The sequence below is a fragment of the Salvelinus namaycush genome, chromosome 9, assembly GCF_016432855.1.
Source record: "Salvelinus namaycush isolate Seneca chromosome 9, SaNama_1.0, whole genome shotgun sequence".
Lineage (NCBI taxonomy): Eukaryota > Metazoa > Chordata > Actinopteri > Salmoniformes > Salmonidae > Salvelinus > Salvelinus namaycush.
Window position 1 is genome coordinate 19,723,943 of NC_052315.1, and position 18,338 is coordinate 19,742,280.

At 40.7% G+C, this 18,338-nt stretch overlaps 1 protein-coding gene across 1 annotated transcript; it reads left to right on the top strand.

Annotated features, from left to right (window-relative positions):
- Positions 1–6,675: 6,675 nt before the first annotated feature.
- Positions 6,676–13,756, top strand: LOC120053802 (E3 ubiquitin-protein ligase RNF126-like). The gene is made up of 9 exons (XM_039001060.1): positions 6,676–7,102; positions 10,480–10,538; positions 10,748–10,808; positions 11,027–11,295; positions 11,477–11,545; positions 11,673–11,742; positions 11,906–11,999; positions 12,183–12,298; positions 12,544–13,756. Exons 1-9 carry the CDS (start codon positions 7,028–7,030, stop codon positions 12,691–12,693), a joined length of 963 nt encoding a protein of 320 aa, XP_038856988.1. The 5' UTR covers positions 6,676–7,027; the 3' UTR covers positions 12,694–13,756.
- Positions 13,757–18,338: the final 4,582 nt, after the last annotated feature.

Below are 18,338 nucleotides of genomic sequence, written 5' to 3' on the forward strand. Positions count from 1 at the left end.
ATTGCGCCCTGGTTCTTTTAGCATCACATAAGGTGAAAGGATGGTTTCCAATAGGTTCTCAACTGGTCACTAAATATACCACAATCTTGTACACTGATATGAAGAAATTAGGAATAGAATACTTGACCTCCTGAACTGCAATATTTGCTGGAGATCATCTGTAAATAGATATAGGACACAAAAGCACCACCATGTGGCAATAACGCATAGAACTGCCATCAGAAAAGTGAAATATACATTGGTCATTATTATTCTCCCAAACGTCTTTATAAATGTGTCTTTTGCTCATTTTAATTTCTTAAAATATCATGAGAAAATTATATATGGGGACGGGTTACAATAGCTCAACTTAGGCCCACGAGTTAAAGAAACATCTGTAATATTCATATGTGTAAACATACTGAATTATAATTGGATGCATTTTACCGCCATATCATACCGTGCTATGATTGGTTAAGACCACCCAAATGGTTAGGTCATGGTCAGTTTGATTCTGGTTGGCGATACGTGAACATGCCAGTTATAGCTAGCTAATAAAGAGCTACGTTAAGAATTAAGAAATATCCTGTAGTACAGCATTTTATTATTTTGTACAAAGCGTGCAAAACAAGACATGGTGTCAGAAATGGGATGTCTTGTTTTGCACGCTTTGTACAAAATAATAAAATGCAGTACTACAGGATATTTCTTAACGTAGCTCTTTATTAGCTAGCTATAACTGGCATGTTCACGTATCGCCAACCAGGATCAAACTGACCATGATCTAACCATTTGGGTGGTCTTAACCAATCATAGCACAGTATGATATGGCGGTAAAATGCATCCAATTATAATTCAGTATGGAAAATGGAATCACCTTGCAAAAGTGTGCAGAGCTTACCGTGGAAAAACAGTACACACAGTGAGTGAAGATGAAATGTCAATCAAAGGATCAAACGCTGATGAACTGTTTATTGATTCAGTGACACAGAAAAGTCAAATATCAGAGACAGAGCAAGCCTTTGCTGACATTGAGATAGGAACACAAGGCACAAAGCTAAAGTTCAAACTAGACACTGGTGCACAAGTAAACATTATTCCTCTGAATAAGTACCGCAGCTTGACATCTGAGTGCGAGCTACAGCCCACCACGCACAGACTGACTGGTTATGGTGGTGAACAGCTCCCAGTAAAAGGCACATGCACTTTCAAATGCAAATACAAGGAAAGTGACATGATGTTGGACTTTTATGTTGTTGACACTAGAGCACCTGCAGTGCTAGGTCTTAAAGCATGTTTAGACATGGACCTCATCAAGCTAGTTTTATCAGTGACAGCACCAGTAGAGACAGACAATGTACTGGAGGAGTTTGCTGATGTTTGTACAGGAATAGGATTATTCCCAGGAGAATGTACCATTCACCTTGACCCAGACGCAATCCCTGTGGTCTACCCACCGAGAAAAATTCCCCTTGCTCTCCGTGCCCGTCTGAAGAAAGAGTTGGAGAGCATGGAGCAATCTGACATAGTCACCAAGGTTACAGAACCGACTGACTGGGTAAACGCGTTAGTGGTGGTGGAGAAACCACGCACAGGCAAGCTCCGAGTATGCCTCGACCCAAGAGACTTGAACAAGGCTATCAAACGCCCCCATTATCCTTTACCGACGCTAGATGGCATCACACACAAGCTAGCGGGAGCACACTACTTCAGTGTCATGGACGCTAGATCAGGCTACTGGGCTATCAAGCTCACAGAAGAGTCATCTAAGCTCACAACATTCAACACACCGTTTGGACGCTACAGGTTCCGTCGCCTGCCTTTTGGGATTATCTCAGCCCAAGACGAGTTTCAGCGAAAGATCGACGAAGTGTACGAAGGCCTCGACGGAGTTGTGGCAATTGTGGACGACATCCTTGTCTATGGTCGAACCAAAGAGGAGCACGACCGAAACCTCCGCGAGATGCTGCAAAGGTCCCGCGAGAGAGGAGTACGGCTCAACCCCGAGAAGAGCACAGTCGGCACTACAGAGGTCAGCTACTTCGTACACCTTCTCACAGCGACTGGAATCAAGCCAGATCCACAGAAGATCTCAGCCATAAAAGAAATGGAGCCACCAAAGAACCGTGCAGAGCTGGAAACAGTGCTTGGCATGGTCAACTACTTAGCCAAGTTCGCACCCAGCCTCTCCAATGCTAATGCATCAACTGCTAAAGCAGTCCAGTGAGTTTCTCTGGGACAAGCAACACGGCATTGCTTTCCAGAATGTGAAAGACTTGATCACGAGAGAACCAGGACCAATCCTTGCCTACTACAACCCCGACAAAGGGCTCAGACTCCAAGTGGACGAGTCGAAATATGGACTAGGTGCAGTGCTACTGCAAGAAGGAAAGCCCATCGGCTACGCTTCCAAATCTCTCACAGACTGTGAAATGAACTACGCTCAAATCGAAAAGGAGCTCTACGCCATTCTGTTCGGATGTAAACGTTTCCATCAGTACATATATGGACGACAAGTCATTGTGGAATCCGACCACAAGCCCCTTGAGTCAATTATGAGGAAACCACTAGCCGCAGCCCCGCCAAGGCTACAGAGAATGATCCTTCAACTACAAAAATACGACTTCACAATCACTCGCCGTCCAGGCCTTACCTATAAGGACAGCAGCCTCAGTGAAGGCATGGACATGCAAGTGCACACTGTGTACAGCAACTTACCAGTTAGTGACACAAAACTGAAGGCGATCCAAGCAGAAACAGAAAAGGACTCGCAACTCGCACAGCTGGGGAAAGTCATACAGGATGGATGGCCTGAGGAGAGGAGAAAATGCCCTCAGAGCGTCTCAGAATTCTGGAACCATCGTGATGAACTATCACAGATCAACGGAATAATTTTCAAAGGAGAGAAAATCATTATTCCTACCAGTCTCAGAGAAGAGATTTTGACAAAGATCCATGCTGGACACATGGGCATGGAAAAGTGCAAACAGAGAGCACGGGACATTTTGTTTTGGCCCGGAATGTGCAAACAAATAGAGGACATTGTTGGTAAATGCGCCATATGTCTTGAACGACGCCCCTCAAACACCAAAGAGCCAATGTTACCTCACTGTATCCCAGACCGACCCTGGCAGGTCGTGGCAACCGATCTGTTTACCTGGAACAACGAGGACTACATCGTAACAGTGGACTACTACAGCAGATACTTCGAACTCGACAAGCTTCACAGCACCACATCTGCAGCTGTGATACACAAGCTGAAAGCAGCCTTTGCCAGGCATGGCATTGTAGAGACTTTAATATCTGACAATGGGCCCTGTTACAAATCAAATTAGTTTGAATCCTTCACAAAAGCATGGGAGTTCACACATGTCACAAGCCTGCATTACCCTCAAAGTAATGGCCTTGCTGAAAAATCTGTGCAGATTGCTAAATCACTCATGGATAAAGCAAAAGCAGACAAGAGAGACCCCTACCTCAGTCTCCTTGAATACCGCAACACTCCAGTTGACAACTTCAAATCACCAGCCCAGCTGTTGATGAGCCGCAGACTTCGCTCAATCCTTCCCAGCACCAACCAGCAGCTGCAACCTGAGGTCGTCAGCTACAAGAAAATGCATGGAAAACGCTCACAGAGACAACAACAACAAAAGCGATACTACGACAGGTCAGCTAGACCACTGCCACCACTGATCGACGGAGAGTCAGTTAGTATCCAAGAGCATGGCCTCTGGAAGCCAGCAGTCGTCATCCAGCCAGCTGACACTGAGCGTTCATCTCACGTCCGCACCGCAGAAGGAGCGGTGTACCGCCGCAATCGTCGTCACCTACTGAACACAAAAGAACAACACACTGATGAGATGAACTGTTCCCCTGAAAGAGAACGTGATGGACTAAACACACACACAGCACAACATACACCATATTTACCTGCAACACCACAAGAACTGTTGACTGACACAGAAGCATGCTCAGCATCATATCGCACAAGGTCAGGAAGAGAGGTCAAGCCAAGAGCTGTCCTAGACCTGTGAAATGTCAAAGGGTGTAGGCGGATCGCTGCCCTAAAAGAGTTACAGACTGTAAACTTGTTATTGAAAGTTCACTTGAAATGCTTTGGTATTGTATTTGTTTGAAATGTTAAGATGCATTTCTACTGTGAAAGCTGAGTTGCTGAGAATCCCTTGTTCGAAAAGTAACAGCATGTTGGATCATTGTTTCAGAGTCTATGTTGATTCAGTTGGTGTAGTATGCAATATTACTTACCTTGAGTTCAAACTGCAGAGCATGTTTTCAAAAGAAACACTTAGAATATGTAAACATTTTTCTTTTGTTTTAAAAGAAGGGGGATGTAATATTCATATGTGTAAACATACTGAATTATAATTGGATGCATTTTACCGCCATATCATACTGTGCTATGATTGGTTAACTTCTCATGGCTGCAGTCCCGATAACGGGACCGATATGACAACAGCCAGTCCAAGTGCAGGGCGCCAAATTCAAAACAACAGAAATCTCATAATTAAAATTCCTCAGACATTCATGTGTCTTATATCATTTTAAAGGTAAACTTGTTGTTAATCCCACCAAAGTGTTCGATTTCAAATAGGCTTTTCAGCGAAAGCACTACAAACGATTATGTTAGGTCACCACAAAACCACAATAATCACAGCCATTTTTTCCAGCTAAAGATAGCTTCACAAAAACCAGAATAGAGATAAAATGAATCACTAACCTTCGATTATTTTCATCAGATGACACTCATAGGACTTCATGTTACACAATACATGCATGTTTTGTTTGATTAAATTCATATTTATATCAAAAAATCTGAGTTTACATTGAGGCGACAAGATTCACTAAATGCAAAAACATCAAGTGACTTTGCATAGCCCATCGTTTCAACAGAAATACTCATCATAAATATAGATGATAATACAAGTTATACACATTGAATTATAGATATACCTCTCCTTAATGCAACCGCTATGTCAGATTTCAAAAAAACTTTATGGAAAAAGAAATGCACGCTATAATCTGAGACGCCGCTCAAAAATAGCATACCACAGCTGCAAAGATGGCGTCACCATAAACACAAAAATACATGATAAATATTCCATTACCTTTGATGATCTACATCAGAAAGCACACCAGGAATCGCAGGTCCACAATAAATGTTTGTTTTGTTCGAAAAAATCCGTTATTTATGTCCAAATACCTTCTTTTGTTAGCGCGTCTGGTTTACATATCCAAACGCTAATTCTGGTCAGCATTATATCGGACAAAAACTTGAAAATGTGATATTACCGGTCGAAGAAACATTTCAAACTAAGTACTGAATCAATCATTAGGATGTTTTTAACATATAGCTTCAATAAAGTTCCAACCGGAGTATTCGTTCTTGTCTGTGTGAGCAATGGAACGTCAGTGGCTTACATGAAGAAAAAGCATGATCAGGAAATGGCTGCTTGATGGACACCTGACTGATTCTGCTCTCATTCTCTCCCACAACATCATAGAAGTCTCATTGAAATTTCTATTGATGGTTGACATCTAGTGGAACCCCTAGGCAGTGCAACATCATTAATAGCTCAAGTGGATTTCTTTAGGGACTCTGGTGAATACACACAGGCTCAGATTTCTGACTTCCTGTTTTGATTTCAACTCAGGATTTTGCCTGCCAATATGAGTTCTGTTAATCTCACAGACATAATTCAAACAGTTTTAGAAACTTTAGAGTGTTTTCTATCCAATACTAATAATAATATGCAAATATTAGGAACTATGACTGAGGAGCAGGCCGTTTGATATGGGCACCTTTCATCCAAGCTACTCAATACTGCCCCTTCAGCCATAAGAAGTTTTAAGACCACCCAAATGGTTAGGTCATGGTCAGTTTGATCCTGGTTGGCGATACGTGAACATGCCAGTTATAGCTAGCTAATAAAGAGCTACGTTAAGAAATATTCTGTAGTACTGCATTTTATTATTTTGTACAAAGCGTGCAAAACAAGACAACATCCAAGTCATATTTTAGCCATAAATCGAATTCTTCATTGTTTTATGTAGGACACTGCTTAGAAACACTTAAAATGGCTAGCTAAGTTTCTTACCTATCCAACAAACATAATTTGGAAGGACATGAAGATGTTGTATTGCTAATTTGCTTGTTCTGGCTAGCTAATGAGAGAACTAGCCTAGTTAGCTCATATTTTAAACTGGAAAGATAGCTTGTAAAATCAGACTGACTAGCTTGCTTGCTAGCTAACTATCTGTATCTGATGTGCTTCTCTGTCAAAATGAGTGCAACGTTGATAGAATGAGAGAAAATGCAAATTTAGGCCTACTTCAAGATTGCATTTTTTATTTTGCTAGTTTGAATATGTGCAATAATATAAATGTTGAAAAAGATTTGAAGAGTTTGAAGTATTTCATTCTATGCGTTACGTATATTCTAGTGAGCGAATCATTCTTGTCCCCTTCTTTACTCTGTACTGTCTCCACTGTTGTCAGTAGTTACCACAGCCACAAAGTCAAAATTGGCTATATCACAGAGTTTCTAAACTGAGAGGCGCAACGTCGCTATACTTCCGGGAACACTTGCGAAACAGAGCAAACAGACCAGGCCGTGGTTTTGGGTTTTAATAAGTAAATGTGAGAAGTAAAAAATTCTTCCTTCTTTGTTAATTTTCTCGAAATCCAACGTCACAACCTAGATTGGACCCAATGTCTTAAGTAGTTGATCTTGTTTTTTTACTCCAAGCTCGTGAATGTGATAAACTGACACGTTTTCATTTTCGTCAAAAATAACTTTATATCGAAGGAGTGACTTTGATTTGACGGCTGCACATGCGCAGTTTGTGGCGAGAAGACCGTTAGATTAGGCTTGGAAATACGTGTAGCAGTATGGTTAATGTTAGGTTTAAAATCAGATTTTAAGAAGATAATTGTAGAAATAGTCTGGGTTTAGCCATAATTATGACTTTGTGGCTGTGGTAACTAGTGACGACCCTCCAACTGAATCCTTCAACAGAGAACCAAAAAAATGGCGGAAGCACCTCCATGGCCCAGACGGTTTTTCTGTCACAGATGTTCGGAAGAGATCAGCCCTCGTCTTCCCGTAAGTAACGTTGACAAGAAGCGAAAGACAATTAGTCGAGGAGAGTAGATAAATTGTTGTTGGTCTTGAACGAGTCCATAAAAATTAAAGCTACCTTGCTAGCTAAACCCCATCATATATACAGTCATTGAGCTAAGCTAACCATATTTTCAACGTCTTGCATCTGACTGTTAGCCAGCTAACGAGAACTAGCCTATTTCGCTCATATTTTAAGATAGAAAGCTTGTAAAGTCAGAGACTGATTAGCTCGAAGGCTAACTAACCGCATCTGATGTGCTTATCTGCCAAGCTAGCTATCCTGTATTGTGTTGCGTCGTTTGTAGTTAACGTTAGCTAGCTAGTTGTGTGCGCGTGTTAACGTTAACCAGCTTGATTAATAGCTAGGGCATGAAATTACCTTGACAGAAATGATTGTATACTCACGGCTCATTATTAATCTGTGCAAGATATAAATGGGAACAACATAGCTAGCTGCCTAGAAATCTGACAACACATGGGACAAACAGTCTTAGCCAAGGAATGGTTCTGAACTGCCTGTGATATCAGCGATGCTTGGCAATGGCATGTGCATCCAGATTAGTCATAAATTATGTATAAAGGATTCCATTCAGTAACCAAACATCATGTAGGCTTCAGATCAGCTAAAGTAGAGGGAGATTTGTATTTAGCTAACGTTAGTCATATGATATGTGTATTTTTCTGCATTTAAGGAACAATTTATTGTAATATTTCCATGATGATGGCATTTATGTTTTCTGTAGAAAGCATAGACATGTAGAGGAGAGAGGTTGTTGGCAGATTCCAATGCCAAACCTAAAATATTGCGTCTAGTGTTAATTCTAGTCACAGTGACAATGGCACAGTGCATTATTTCTTGGTGTGTGTGTGTGTGTGTGTTTGCTCGCCATTCAGTAAGTCACACCAGCATAGCAGTCAGGTGCTGGAATGATCTGTCATAGAATACTAAAGGTGTCTCTCACAATGAAACATGTTAATCAGTAGGCTTTCCACAGTTCGCTGGTAATGAACACTGAATTAAATACTGAATACAATTCAACTCCTTCCTTCTTGACTGTTCTTAACAGTGTAGTTCAATTGGGTTATCTCCTTTTTGTCAAATTTCTCTCATGTTGGCCACACACATATAGTGCCAGTCAAAAGGTTGGACACCTACTCATTCAAGGGTTTTTCTTTATTTTTAATATTTTCTACATTGTAGAATAATAGTGAAGACATCAAAACTATAAAATAACACAGAATCATGTAGTAACCAAAGAAGTGTTAAACAAATCAAAATATATTTGAGATTCTTCAAACTAGCCACCCTTTGCCTTGATGACAGCTTTGAATACTCTTGGAATTCTGTCAACCAGATTCATGAGGTTGTCACCTGGAATGCATTTCAATTCCAAATCAAATTTTATTTGTCACATGCGCCAAATACAACAGGTGTAAACCTTACAGTGAAATGCTTACTTAGTTGCAAGCCCTTAACCAACAATGCAGTTTTAAGAAAATATCCCCCCCTCCCCAAAAGTAAGAGATAAGAATAACAAATAATTAAAGAGCAGCAGTAAATCACAATAGCAGGGCTATATACAGGGTACAATGTCAAATCAAAATCAAATCAAACTTTATTTGTCACATGCGCCAAATACAACAAATGTAGACTTTACCGTGAAATGCTTACCAACAAGCCCTTAACCAACAGTGCAGATCAAGAAGAGTTATTCAATGTGCGGGGGTACCGGTGTAAATGTAATTGAGGTAATATGTACATGTAGGTAGAGTTATTAAAGTGACTATGCATAGATAATAACCGAGAGTAGCAGCAGCATAGAAGAGAGAGAGGGGGGGCAATGCAAATAGTCTGGGTAGCCATTTGATTAGCTGTTCAGTAGTCTTATGGCTTGGGTAGAAGCTGTTTAGAAGCCTCTTTGACCTTGATTTGGCGCTACGGTATTGCTTGCCGTGCGGTAGCAGAGAGAACATATTTAATTAACAGGTGTGCCTTGTTAATTTGTGGAATTTCTTTCCTTAATGCGTTTGAGCCAATCAGTTGTGTTGGGACAAGGTAGGGGTGGTATACAGATGATATCCCTATTTGGTAAAATACCAAGTCCATATTATGGCAAGAACAGCTCTAATAAGCAAAGAGAAAATGACAGTCCATCACTACTTTAAGACATGAAGGTCAGTCAATAAGGAACATTTCAAGAACTTTGAAAGTTCCTTTCAAGAACAGTTGCAAAATCCATCAAGTGCTATGATGAAACTGGCTCTCATGAGGACCGCCACAGAAAAGGAAGACCCAGAGTTACCTCTGCTGCAGAGGATAAGTTCATTAAAGTTAACTGCACCTCAGATTGCAGCCCAAATAAATGCTCCAGAGTTCAAGTAACAGATCCATCTCAACATCAACTGTTCAGAGGTGTCTGAGTGAATCACGCCTTCATAGTCGATTTGCTGCAAAGAAACCACTACTAAAGGACATCAATAATAAGAAGAGACTTGCTTGGGCCAAGAAACACGAGCAATGGACATTAGACCGGTGGAAATCTGTCCTTTTGTCTGATCAGCCCAAATTTGAGATTTTTGGTCCAAACCGCCATGTCTTTGTGAGACACAGAGTAGGTGAACGGATGATCTCTGCATGTGTGGTTCTCACTGTGAAGCATGGAGGCAGAGGTGTGATGGTGTAGGGGTGCTTTGCTGGTGACACTATCTGTGATTTATTTAGAATTCAAGGCACACTTAACCAGCATGGCTACCACAGCATTCTGCAGCGATACGCCATCCCACCTGGTTTGTGCTTAGTGGGACTATCATTTGTTTTTCAACAGGAAAATGACCCAACACACCTCCAGGCTGTGTAAGGGCTATTTGACTAAGAAGGAGAGTGATGGAGTGCTGCATCAGATGACCTGGCCTCCACAATCACCTCTACCCAATTGAGATGAGTTGGACTGAAGAGTGAAGGAAAGCAGCCAACAAGTGCTCAGCATATGTGGGAACTCATTAAAGACTGTTGGAAAAGCATTCCAGGTGAAGTTGGTTGAGAGAATGCCAAGAGTGTGCAAAGCTGTCAAGGCAAATGGTGGCTGCTTTGATGGATTCTAAAATATATTTTGATTTAACACTTTTGGTTACCACATGATTCCATGTGTTATTTCATAGTTTTGATTTCTTCACTATTATTCTACAATGTAGAAAAGTCAAAATAAAGAAGAACCCTTGAATGAGTAGGTGTCCAAACTTTTGACTGATACTGTAGTTGAATGTAGTAAAGTAGGGATTCAATAGCTGATTGCTAGCCTGTTTTGTGGTAGAGTGAATGCGAAAATGACACTTAAAGGCGTTGTAATATTTGTTTGCAGGATTACACATGTCCTCGGTGTGAATCTGGCTTTATCGAGGAACTGCTGGAGGAGAGACGGTTTGTTGAATGTGTGACATCAAAGCAAGCATTCTGTTGACATTCTGATTAAAGATGTCAGCAACCTTGTCACTAGATTTTGTCACTTGGCATCACATAACTTTTCACCTATGATTACAGCACTCTGGTCAAGAGGGTGTGCGCGCACATTTAAATCAAATCCCTCTCCAAAAATGCTAACTGTTTTCTATGTTTCTCTTCCTGAACAGCAGTGAAAATGGGTCCACATCCACCATTTCCAGCGGTGACCAGAACCAACATCCATTTGAGGTTTCTCAGCTTATTTACTCTGCTTATTGAGAAACAAAGGCTTTACCATGATATTGTTATCGTAGCAAACAAACAAATATACCTTGTAAAATCGGACCTGGTTTTTGACGTAGGCCTAGTTGGGATTTCTGTTGACTATAAACATTGAATAGTACGTACAGAAAGAACTCCAAGTAATTTATGAATGCATCTGTTTGTGAAACGTCCATTTCTTGTAGAATGTGGACCCTTCAAATATATTTACATTCCCCTCGGGTTACGGCCAGTTCGCTATGGGTGTCTTTGATGACTCCTTTGACTTCGGAGCGGGGCTGGGAGGAGCAGGGCTAGGAGGAGCTGGGTTGGGAACAGAGGACAACCGCGACGCAGAGAACCGGCGAGAACGGGAGATGGCATCACGGCAGCGATACGGCGCCAGGCAACCTCACGGTCGCCATGGCGTCAGGAGGCAGGCAGGGAGACCGGAGGGAGTGCCCACTTTAGAGGGGTAAGCTCAGTGACTTGTGGGACCTTTTTAAATGTTCCATGATTCACATAGATGTTCCCAGTGATAGGCTTGTCTCTTTTCTTCTGAGCTTTGATGACATGTTCTATATAGGCAATGATGCAATTAGCTCTTATTTTTGGATGCATGCAGAGCATAACCAAAATGTTTTGTCCTCTTGTAGAATCATTCAGCAGCTAGTGAATGGAATAATCGCCCCTACGGCAGTGCCAAATATTGGTGTGGGACCCTGGTGAGTTCAACTTAGTACATTCCAGTATCTTGGGACTATGACCCATTGTTTTTATGTAAAACTTTGTGGAAGTTTTCCAACTGACTCTTTGTATTACAGCAAGACTTTTGTTTATCTTAATTTATAGGGGCGTGCTTCACTCAAACCCCATGGATTACGCCTGGGGTGCCAACGGACTAGATGCAATCATTACACAGGTACGTAATGACTGTTTACCACTCACCTTATTAAACATTTCTAAATTCACTGTCAAACTCAACAACAAAATACCTGCATTTGGATTGTGAAAATATTATTTGTTTGGTTAGCATGATCCACAGAGTATCAAATATATAAATATTTTTTTTGTGTGTCCCATAGTTATTAAATCAGTTTGAGAACACTGGCCCTCCGCCAGCTGATGGGGACAAAATCATGAGCCTTCCCACAGTCCTAATCACACAGGAGCATGTAGGTAAGTGACCCTGAATATCAACACACACACAGCACAGTCAAGTGCATCACCTCAGGCCCTGTGGGCTGGACTTATTGTGGTCTTGCTCATTTTCTATGGAAATCAGTAGGTCATAGGTTTTGGAGGTGTTTTTAAGCCTTTGTTGAACACATTTACATCTTGAATTTGTTTTTCTGTTTTAAGGCTCTGGTCTAGAATGTCCAGTGTGTAAAGAAGACTACAGTGCTGGAGAAAACGTTAGGCAACTTCCATGTAATCATTTGTTTCACAATGATTGCATAGTACCCTGGCTTGAACAGGTAAGACCTTTCCACTCATATGTACCTTTCTTTTAGTGCTATCATTGACAAAACCTAGATTACCTTTTCCTGACCCCTCCTGACCTTTTCCTGAACCAGAGTTTCTCCTGGTTAAGTTAAGTTGTCAATAAAAACTGTGGGCTCTACTTACATTCTTGAGTTTTCCGGAAAATAAAATCTTCTTGAAGATTATTGATTATATATAATGATGTCTTCTGTGTTTGTGCTCCTGTGTGTTTCCAAAGCACGACACATGTCCAGTGTGCAGGAAAAGCTTAAGTGGACTGAACACAGCCATGAATCCTCCAAGTCTATCAGGGATGAACTTTGCCTCTTCCTCTGCACCCCCGTCCTCCAGCTCAACCAGCAATGAGAACTCGGCCAACAACTCCTAAAAAACATTTCCCTTCCCACACAACCTAGTGAACTGCCCCTCAGCCATTTGGGTACCAGTCTCACCCTGTCAAGGGGAGCTGAGAGCAACCACCCAGTCTCCTCCTCACCTGGATCACTGCCTCACACTGGACCGGAGCCAGCAGGAATCCAATTAAATGAAAGTCAGTATGTTTCTGCCCCACCCGAGGCTCTCCTCAAGCCTTCAGGAATGTTGCTTCTTGCTGCGTGGAAGGATGGATTCGGCCCTCTGCCTGGGGAAGATATGGAGAATAGGAACATTAGGAGGGTCACTCTCTGGATAACCTCAACATGCAGCAAACAGAACAAGACAATTAGTCCTGCATTCTGAGGGGGGACTGGGGGAGAGATTTTCTGGTCTTCTCTCACCAAGTCAGTTGTTTTTTAAATAATTTTTTTGACATGTTTTATGAGCATTCATATTTGTACTGCTAAAGTTCTTAAATGAAAACTTTCAGGAGTAAAGGAGGCTGAGTATAGGCTGTGTACTTGGTTTGGATTCTGCAGCTATTGTTTGCATGGATTGGAAACATCTATCAAATTTGAAGTGCTTTTCTCAAACAGAAAAGCGTTTACCCTTCATACAATGTACTTTTACATTGAATGAACCAACCCCCAATCAGTTTCTTATTGACTGAAGTTGTGTGTGCACCATTGTTTTGCCCTTTGAATTAAGAAACAAACTACATTTGGCTTTGTGTTTTTTGGAGAACTGACTTGGGTGCTGGATTAAGTCAAAGGTTACTACATTCCTCTTTGTAACGACAGAGGTAAAGATCCAGTAGTTAACCTGCTAGACAGATTCTAACAGCCTTTTCTCATTCGATCATACATAATCAGCAAGTTTCAGTGAATTGGTTGTTTCAAAAATATATTATAAGTGAATTCAATGTTTTTGTACAATTCACAGTAGAAAATTTAAGTGAAATATAAATATTTAAGTAAATATATAGATTTGCAGATAATGTAAAACCCTGAACAAAACATGAACTGATGAGAAAATAAAGATGTCTGGGTGCTACCACTCAATATACAACTTACAAACATATCTGGATGGAAATCTGATGCTCAGTAGTTAAAACATGAATACATACCTCTTTATTGTCCCCAAAATACCAATACTATCAGACCAATATCTTGTTAACTCACAGGTTGTCTGGATTTCAGTCACTCAGTGTGTATGTATTTCCTCATGCCTACATGGGTTTGACACTAGATGGGAGTGTAATACAAAATGGCTACTGTTATGTGGTGGGCCGTAGCAAGCTATCTGGTTTAGTTTTTGAGATGATTGAGAGCTCTCGAAGGAGGAACTTCTGAACACATTTTTTTTTTCAAAACGCCGTCGAGTACTAAACTGTAAACCAATCAAAACTTGTGTACTATCTCCGCCATTTTCTAGCTCACAAATGACATTCCTTTGCTGTGATTTATTTATTTGATTAATTATTGTCTGTCACTTGTCTCACATGATCTATTCAGCTCTCCTGTGTTCTACTCCCAGAGAAAATGAATAATACAAGGTGCAATTTCGGAATGGTTGTGGGTATGCAGACCCACCAGCCACTGTCCCCTCATGATGAGTTCCATTTTTTTGTGGCTCACAAAGTTTCCCATCCCTGGCATAGATGGTAAAGCTTTCATTTCTGGATTGTAAGATTGTGGCCTCAATGGCACTTGATTGGTAGGTTATACTATATTTAGAGTAACTTGCGAAAGTATTCACCCCCTTGGCATTTTTCCTATTTTGTTTGCCTTACAACCTGGAATTTAAATTCATTTGGGGGGATTTGTATCATTTGATTTACACAACATGCCTACCACTTTGAAGATGCAAAATATTTTTTGTGAAACGAACAAGAAATAATTTTAAAAAAACAGAACTTGTGCGTGCATAACTATTCACCCCCCCCCGAAGTCAATACTTTGTAGAGCCCCCTTTTGCAGCAATTACAGCTGCAAGTCTTTTGGAGTATGTCTCTAAGCTTGGCACATCTAGTCACTTGGATTTTTTCCCATTCTTCAAGGCAAAACTGCTCCAGCTCCTTCAAGTTGGTTGGGTTCTGCTGGTGTACAGCAATCTTTAAGTCCTACTACAGATTTTCAATTGGATTGAGGTCTGGGATTTGACTAGGCCATTCCAAGACGTTTAAATGTTTCCCCTTAAACCACCTGAGTGTTGCTTTAGCAGTATGCTTAGGGTCATTGTCCTGCTGGAAATTGAACCTCCGTCGAAGTCTCAAATCTTTGGAAGACTGAAAAAGGTTTCCCTCAAGAATTTTCCTGTATTTAGCGCCATCTATCATTCCTTCAATTCTGACCAGCTTCCCAGTCCCTGCCGATGAAAAACATCCCCACAGCATGATGCTGCCCCACCATGCTTCACTGTGGGGATGATGTTCTTGGGGTGATGAGAGGTGTTGGGTTTGCACCATACGTAACGTTTTCATTGATGGCCAAAAAGCTAAATTTTAGTCTCATCTGACCAGAGTACCTTCTTCCATATGTTTGGGGAGTCTCCCACATGCCTTTTGGCAAACACCAAACGTGTTTTTAAAAAAAATTCTTTAAGCAATGGCTTTTTTCAGGCCACTCTTCCGTAAGCCCAGCTCTTATCTTTTGTATTTCACTTCACCAATTTGGACTATTTTGTGTATGTCCGTTACATGAAATCCAAATAAAAATCTATTTAAATTACAGGTTGTAATGCAACAAAATAAGAAAAACGGCAAGGGGGATGAATACTTTTGCAAGGCACTATAGTGTTAGGAAAGTTTCTGTGATTTAACTTTTTTATTTTACATTTTGTCATTTTAGCAGAGCGACTTGCAGTGATGAGTGGATATTTTTTTTTTCTTTACTGGTCCCTTGTGGGAATCAAACCCACAACCTTGGTAGAGCATGGCATTTGCAACTCCAACTGAGGCACAGGGGATGGATCATTTTTGGACGTCTAAGCTTTGACATTACCCCATTTGAAGTTGGCATTTCAAAATGATTAGGTATGGTTTAGGATAGGGACGTCCCAAAGATTCTGGATTGCACTAACCTTTTACTCATGGATGTTATTCTCATACAATGGCAGACAACCATGTTGTTTCCTCTTTTTGTGAGCATGCGATGTTCCTTAATTATGGAAGCTGTAGAGGAAAGCTGGTGAATTATTGGCAATGCCCCTATACTACATTGCATTGGAGAAAGTGACAGCTTGAGATTGTATTTTGATCATAACATCAACAAAAACAATTGTGGCAAGAAATAAAGGATTTCTGATCTTCAGTGTTGGAAAAAGTACTCAATAGTTTAAAAGTAAAGATACCTTAATAGAAAAGTACTCCAGTGAAAGGCACCCAGTAAAGTACTAGAGTAAAAGTGAAAACGTATTTGGTTAATATACTTAAGTATCAAAAGTAAATGGAATTGCTAAAATATAACTATCAAAAGTAAAAGTATAAATCATTTCAACTTCCTTATATTAAGCAAACCAGACGGAACAATATTTATTTTTTGATGGATAGCCAGGGGCACACTCCAACATAATTTACAAATGAAGCATTTGTGATTAGTGAATCCCCCAAATCAGAGGCAGTAGGGATGACCAGTGATGTTCTCTTAATAAGTGTGTGGATTGGACCATTTTCCTGTCAAAATGTAACGAGTACTTTTGGGTGTCAGGGAAAATGTATGGAGTAAAAAGTACATTATTTTCTTTAGGAATGTTGTGAAGTAAAAGTTGTCAAAAATATGAATAGTAAAGTACAGATGGCCCCAAAAACTACTTAAGTAGTACTTTAATTAAAGTATTTTTACTTAATTACTTTACACCACTGCTGATCTTGTACTTACTCTTGCAAATGTACCGATCCTGTGTTTTATACCCAGCCCAATTATTCAGACCTTTATACATTAAAATAGATTAGCTGAAAATTACTTATGGAATTATGTGACCTCGTTCATTCTTTTGTAGGGTGCTGCTCACAAAAAAATGGAAGTACCACCGTTGGATTGATCAAAAGTAGGCGCAGCTGGTGACGCTTATCAATTACAAATCAATGTGTATTTGACCCTAACATGCTGCAAGCTTTGGATTTGTAGTTGAATGTTTTTTCCAAGACATGCCCTTTGGTTAACCTCAAGTAAAAAAAATAAACTGTACAACAATTATTCTCCCGTATTCAAACACCTTGCCAAATGTAGGTGTATAGTTTCCAGTGTTGTTGATCATTAATGAGTTCATTGTATTACCCTCTGGTGAGTTTACAATTTGTCTTTAGGGTAGCAAATTAGATGTCACTGTTCTAAATAGGATAGTATGGGAGACAAGGATTGTCAATTACATTCCTTTTAAAACAATAGTTAATACCATTATGCAACAAGGCTTTGTTTTATTTAAGGTGACAACACTGCCTACAATTTGGAACTGTATTGAATTGTTGTCTCGTGGAGTAATATGTTTGTTTTTACATGCAAAAGTGATTGCTTTTGATAAGCCCTCATCTGCCTATATTATATTTTTATGGAAAATAGATGTTTCTGAACGAAACTGTTGTTCTGCGCCTGAGGAAGGCAGTTAACCCACTGTTCCCCGGGCGCTGAAGACGTGTATGTCGATTAAGGCAGCCCCCCCATACCTCTCTGATTCAGAGGCAGTGGCGGACTGGCCGTCGGGGAGCACCGGGACATTTTCAGGTGGCCTGAGGGTCGTTTTGGCCTGCGGTGAATAGTCAACTTGACCAGCGATAATATAGCAAGCAGGAATGAGTTCATAGAGAATCCACGCATCAAGCGCGACTCTCACTCTCTCGCTGCAGTGTCCCCGTGCCAAAAATGACATCAGCTCTCTCCGTGACGCACATAGCAACCGTCCACCTGCTTCTCTACTGATAACATTTTAGACAAGTCGCACAGCGAAATGGACGTTCAGAAAAGGAAAGGTGGAGCAGAGGGGGAGAGAATAAAAAAGAGAAAGGCCCTTGCCACAGACGCAGCTAAATGCTGCAAAATAAGCGACATGTTCGTCAGTGAGGGACTAGGTCAGTCAAAAACACTAGCTAAAACACACACGACACCCAGCATGGCTAATAAAAGTGACACAACGGCCAGTAGGCTAAACAGTTTGCACGTCTTAGGTGTTCGTGGAGGGATTATATCATAGCAATGAGTGCAACATAGCGATCATAATGACATTGAACGCAATATGTTTCAACTAGTAAAAAGTAGTAAACCTAGACTATGAACTTGCTAGCATTCGGTCATGACTCATGCCACATAAGCTAGAGAAAATGCACATTCGCTGTACAGCGAAACAGGCTACAGTAACATAACCATAATACATCCATGAACGTAACACAGTAGCCTGTGTGACACACAGGCAATGACAAAGATCATTAGCGCCATTAGTACCAGCATTACAAGTTACTACAATAATATACAGCTCTGGGGGAAAATTAAGAGACCACTCTTAATTTTTTCCAGAGCTGTATTAATGTAGCCTACTGGTACACTAATGATAGTGATGTATGATAATAGTATTTTCTTTGCAAAGGTGGAGAAGGAAGCAGCAGCAGCGCTAGAGCTTCAGGTGCTCCTGCAGAACTGGAGATGGTGGTCAGTTCAGATTCAGACT

What these genes read in the sequence shown, in the direction of transcription:
- LOC120053802 (XM_039001060.1), top strand. Translation starts at nt 7,028, where the DNA reads ATGGCGGAAGCACCTCCATGGCCCAGACGGTTTTTCTGTCACAGATGT. An exon ending in AATATTGGTGTGGGACCCTG is followed by an intron (nt 11,546 to 11,672) that starts GTGAGTTCAACT and finishes CTTAATTTATAG; the next exon opens with GGGCGTGCTTCACTCAAACC. An exon ending in TAGATGCAATCATTACACAG is followed by an intron (nt 11,743 to 11,905) that starts GTACGTAATGAC and finishes TGTGTCCCATAG; the next exon opens with TTATTAAATCAGTTTGAGAA.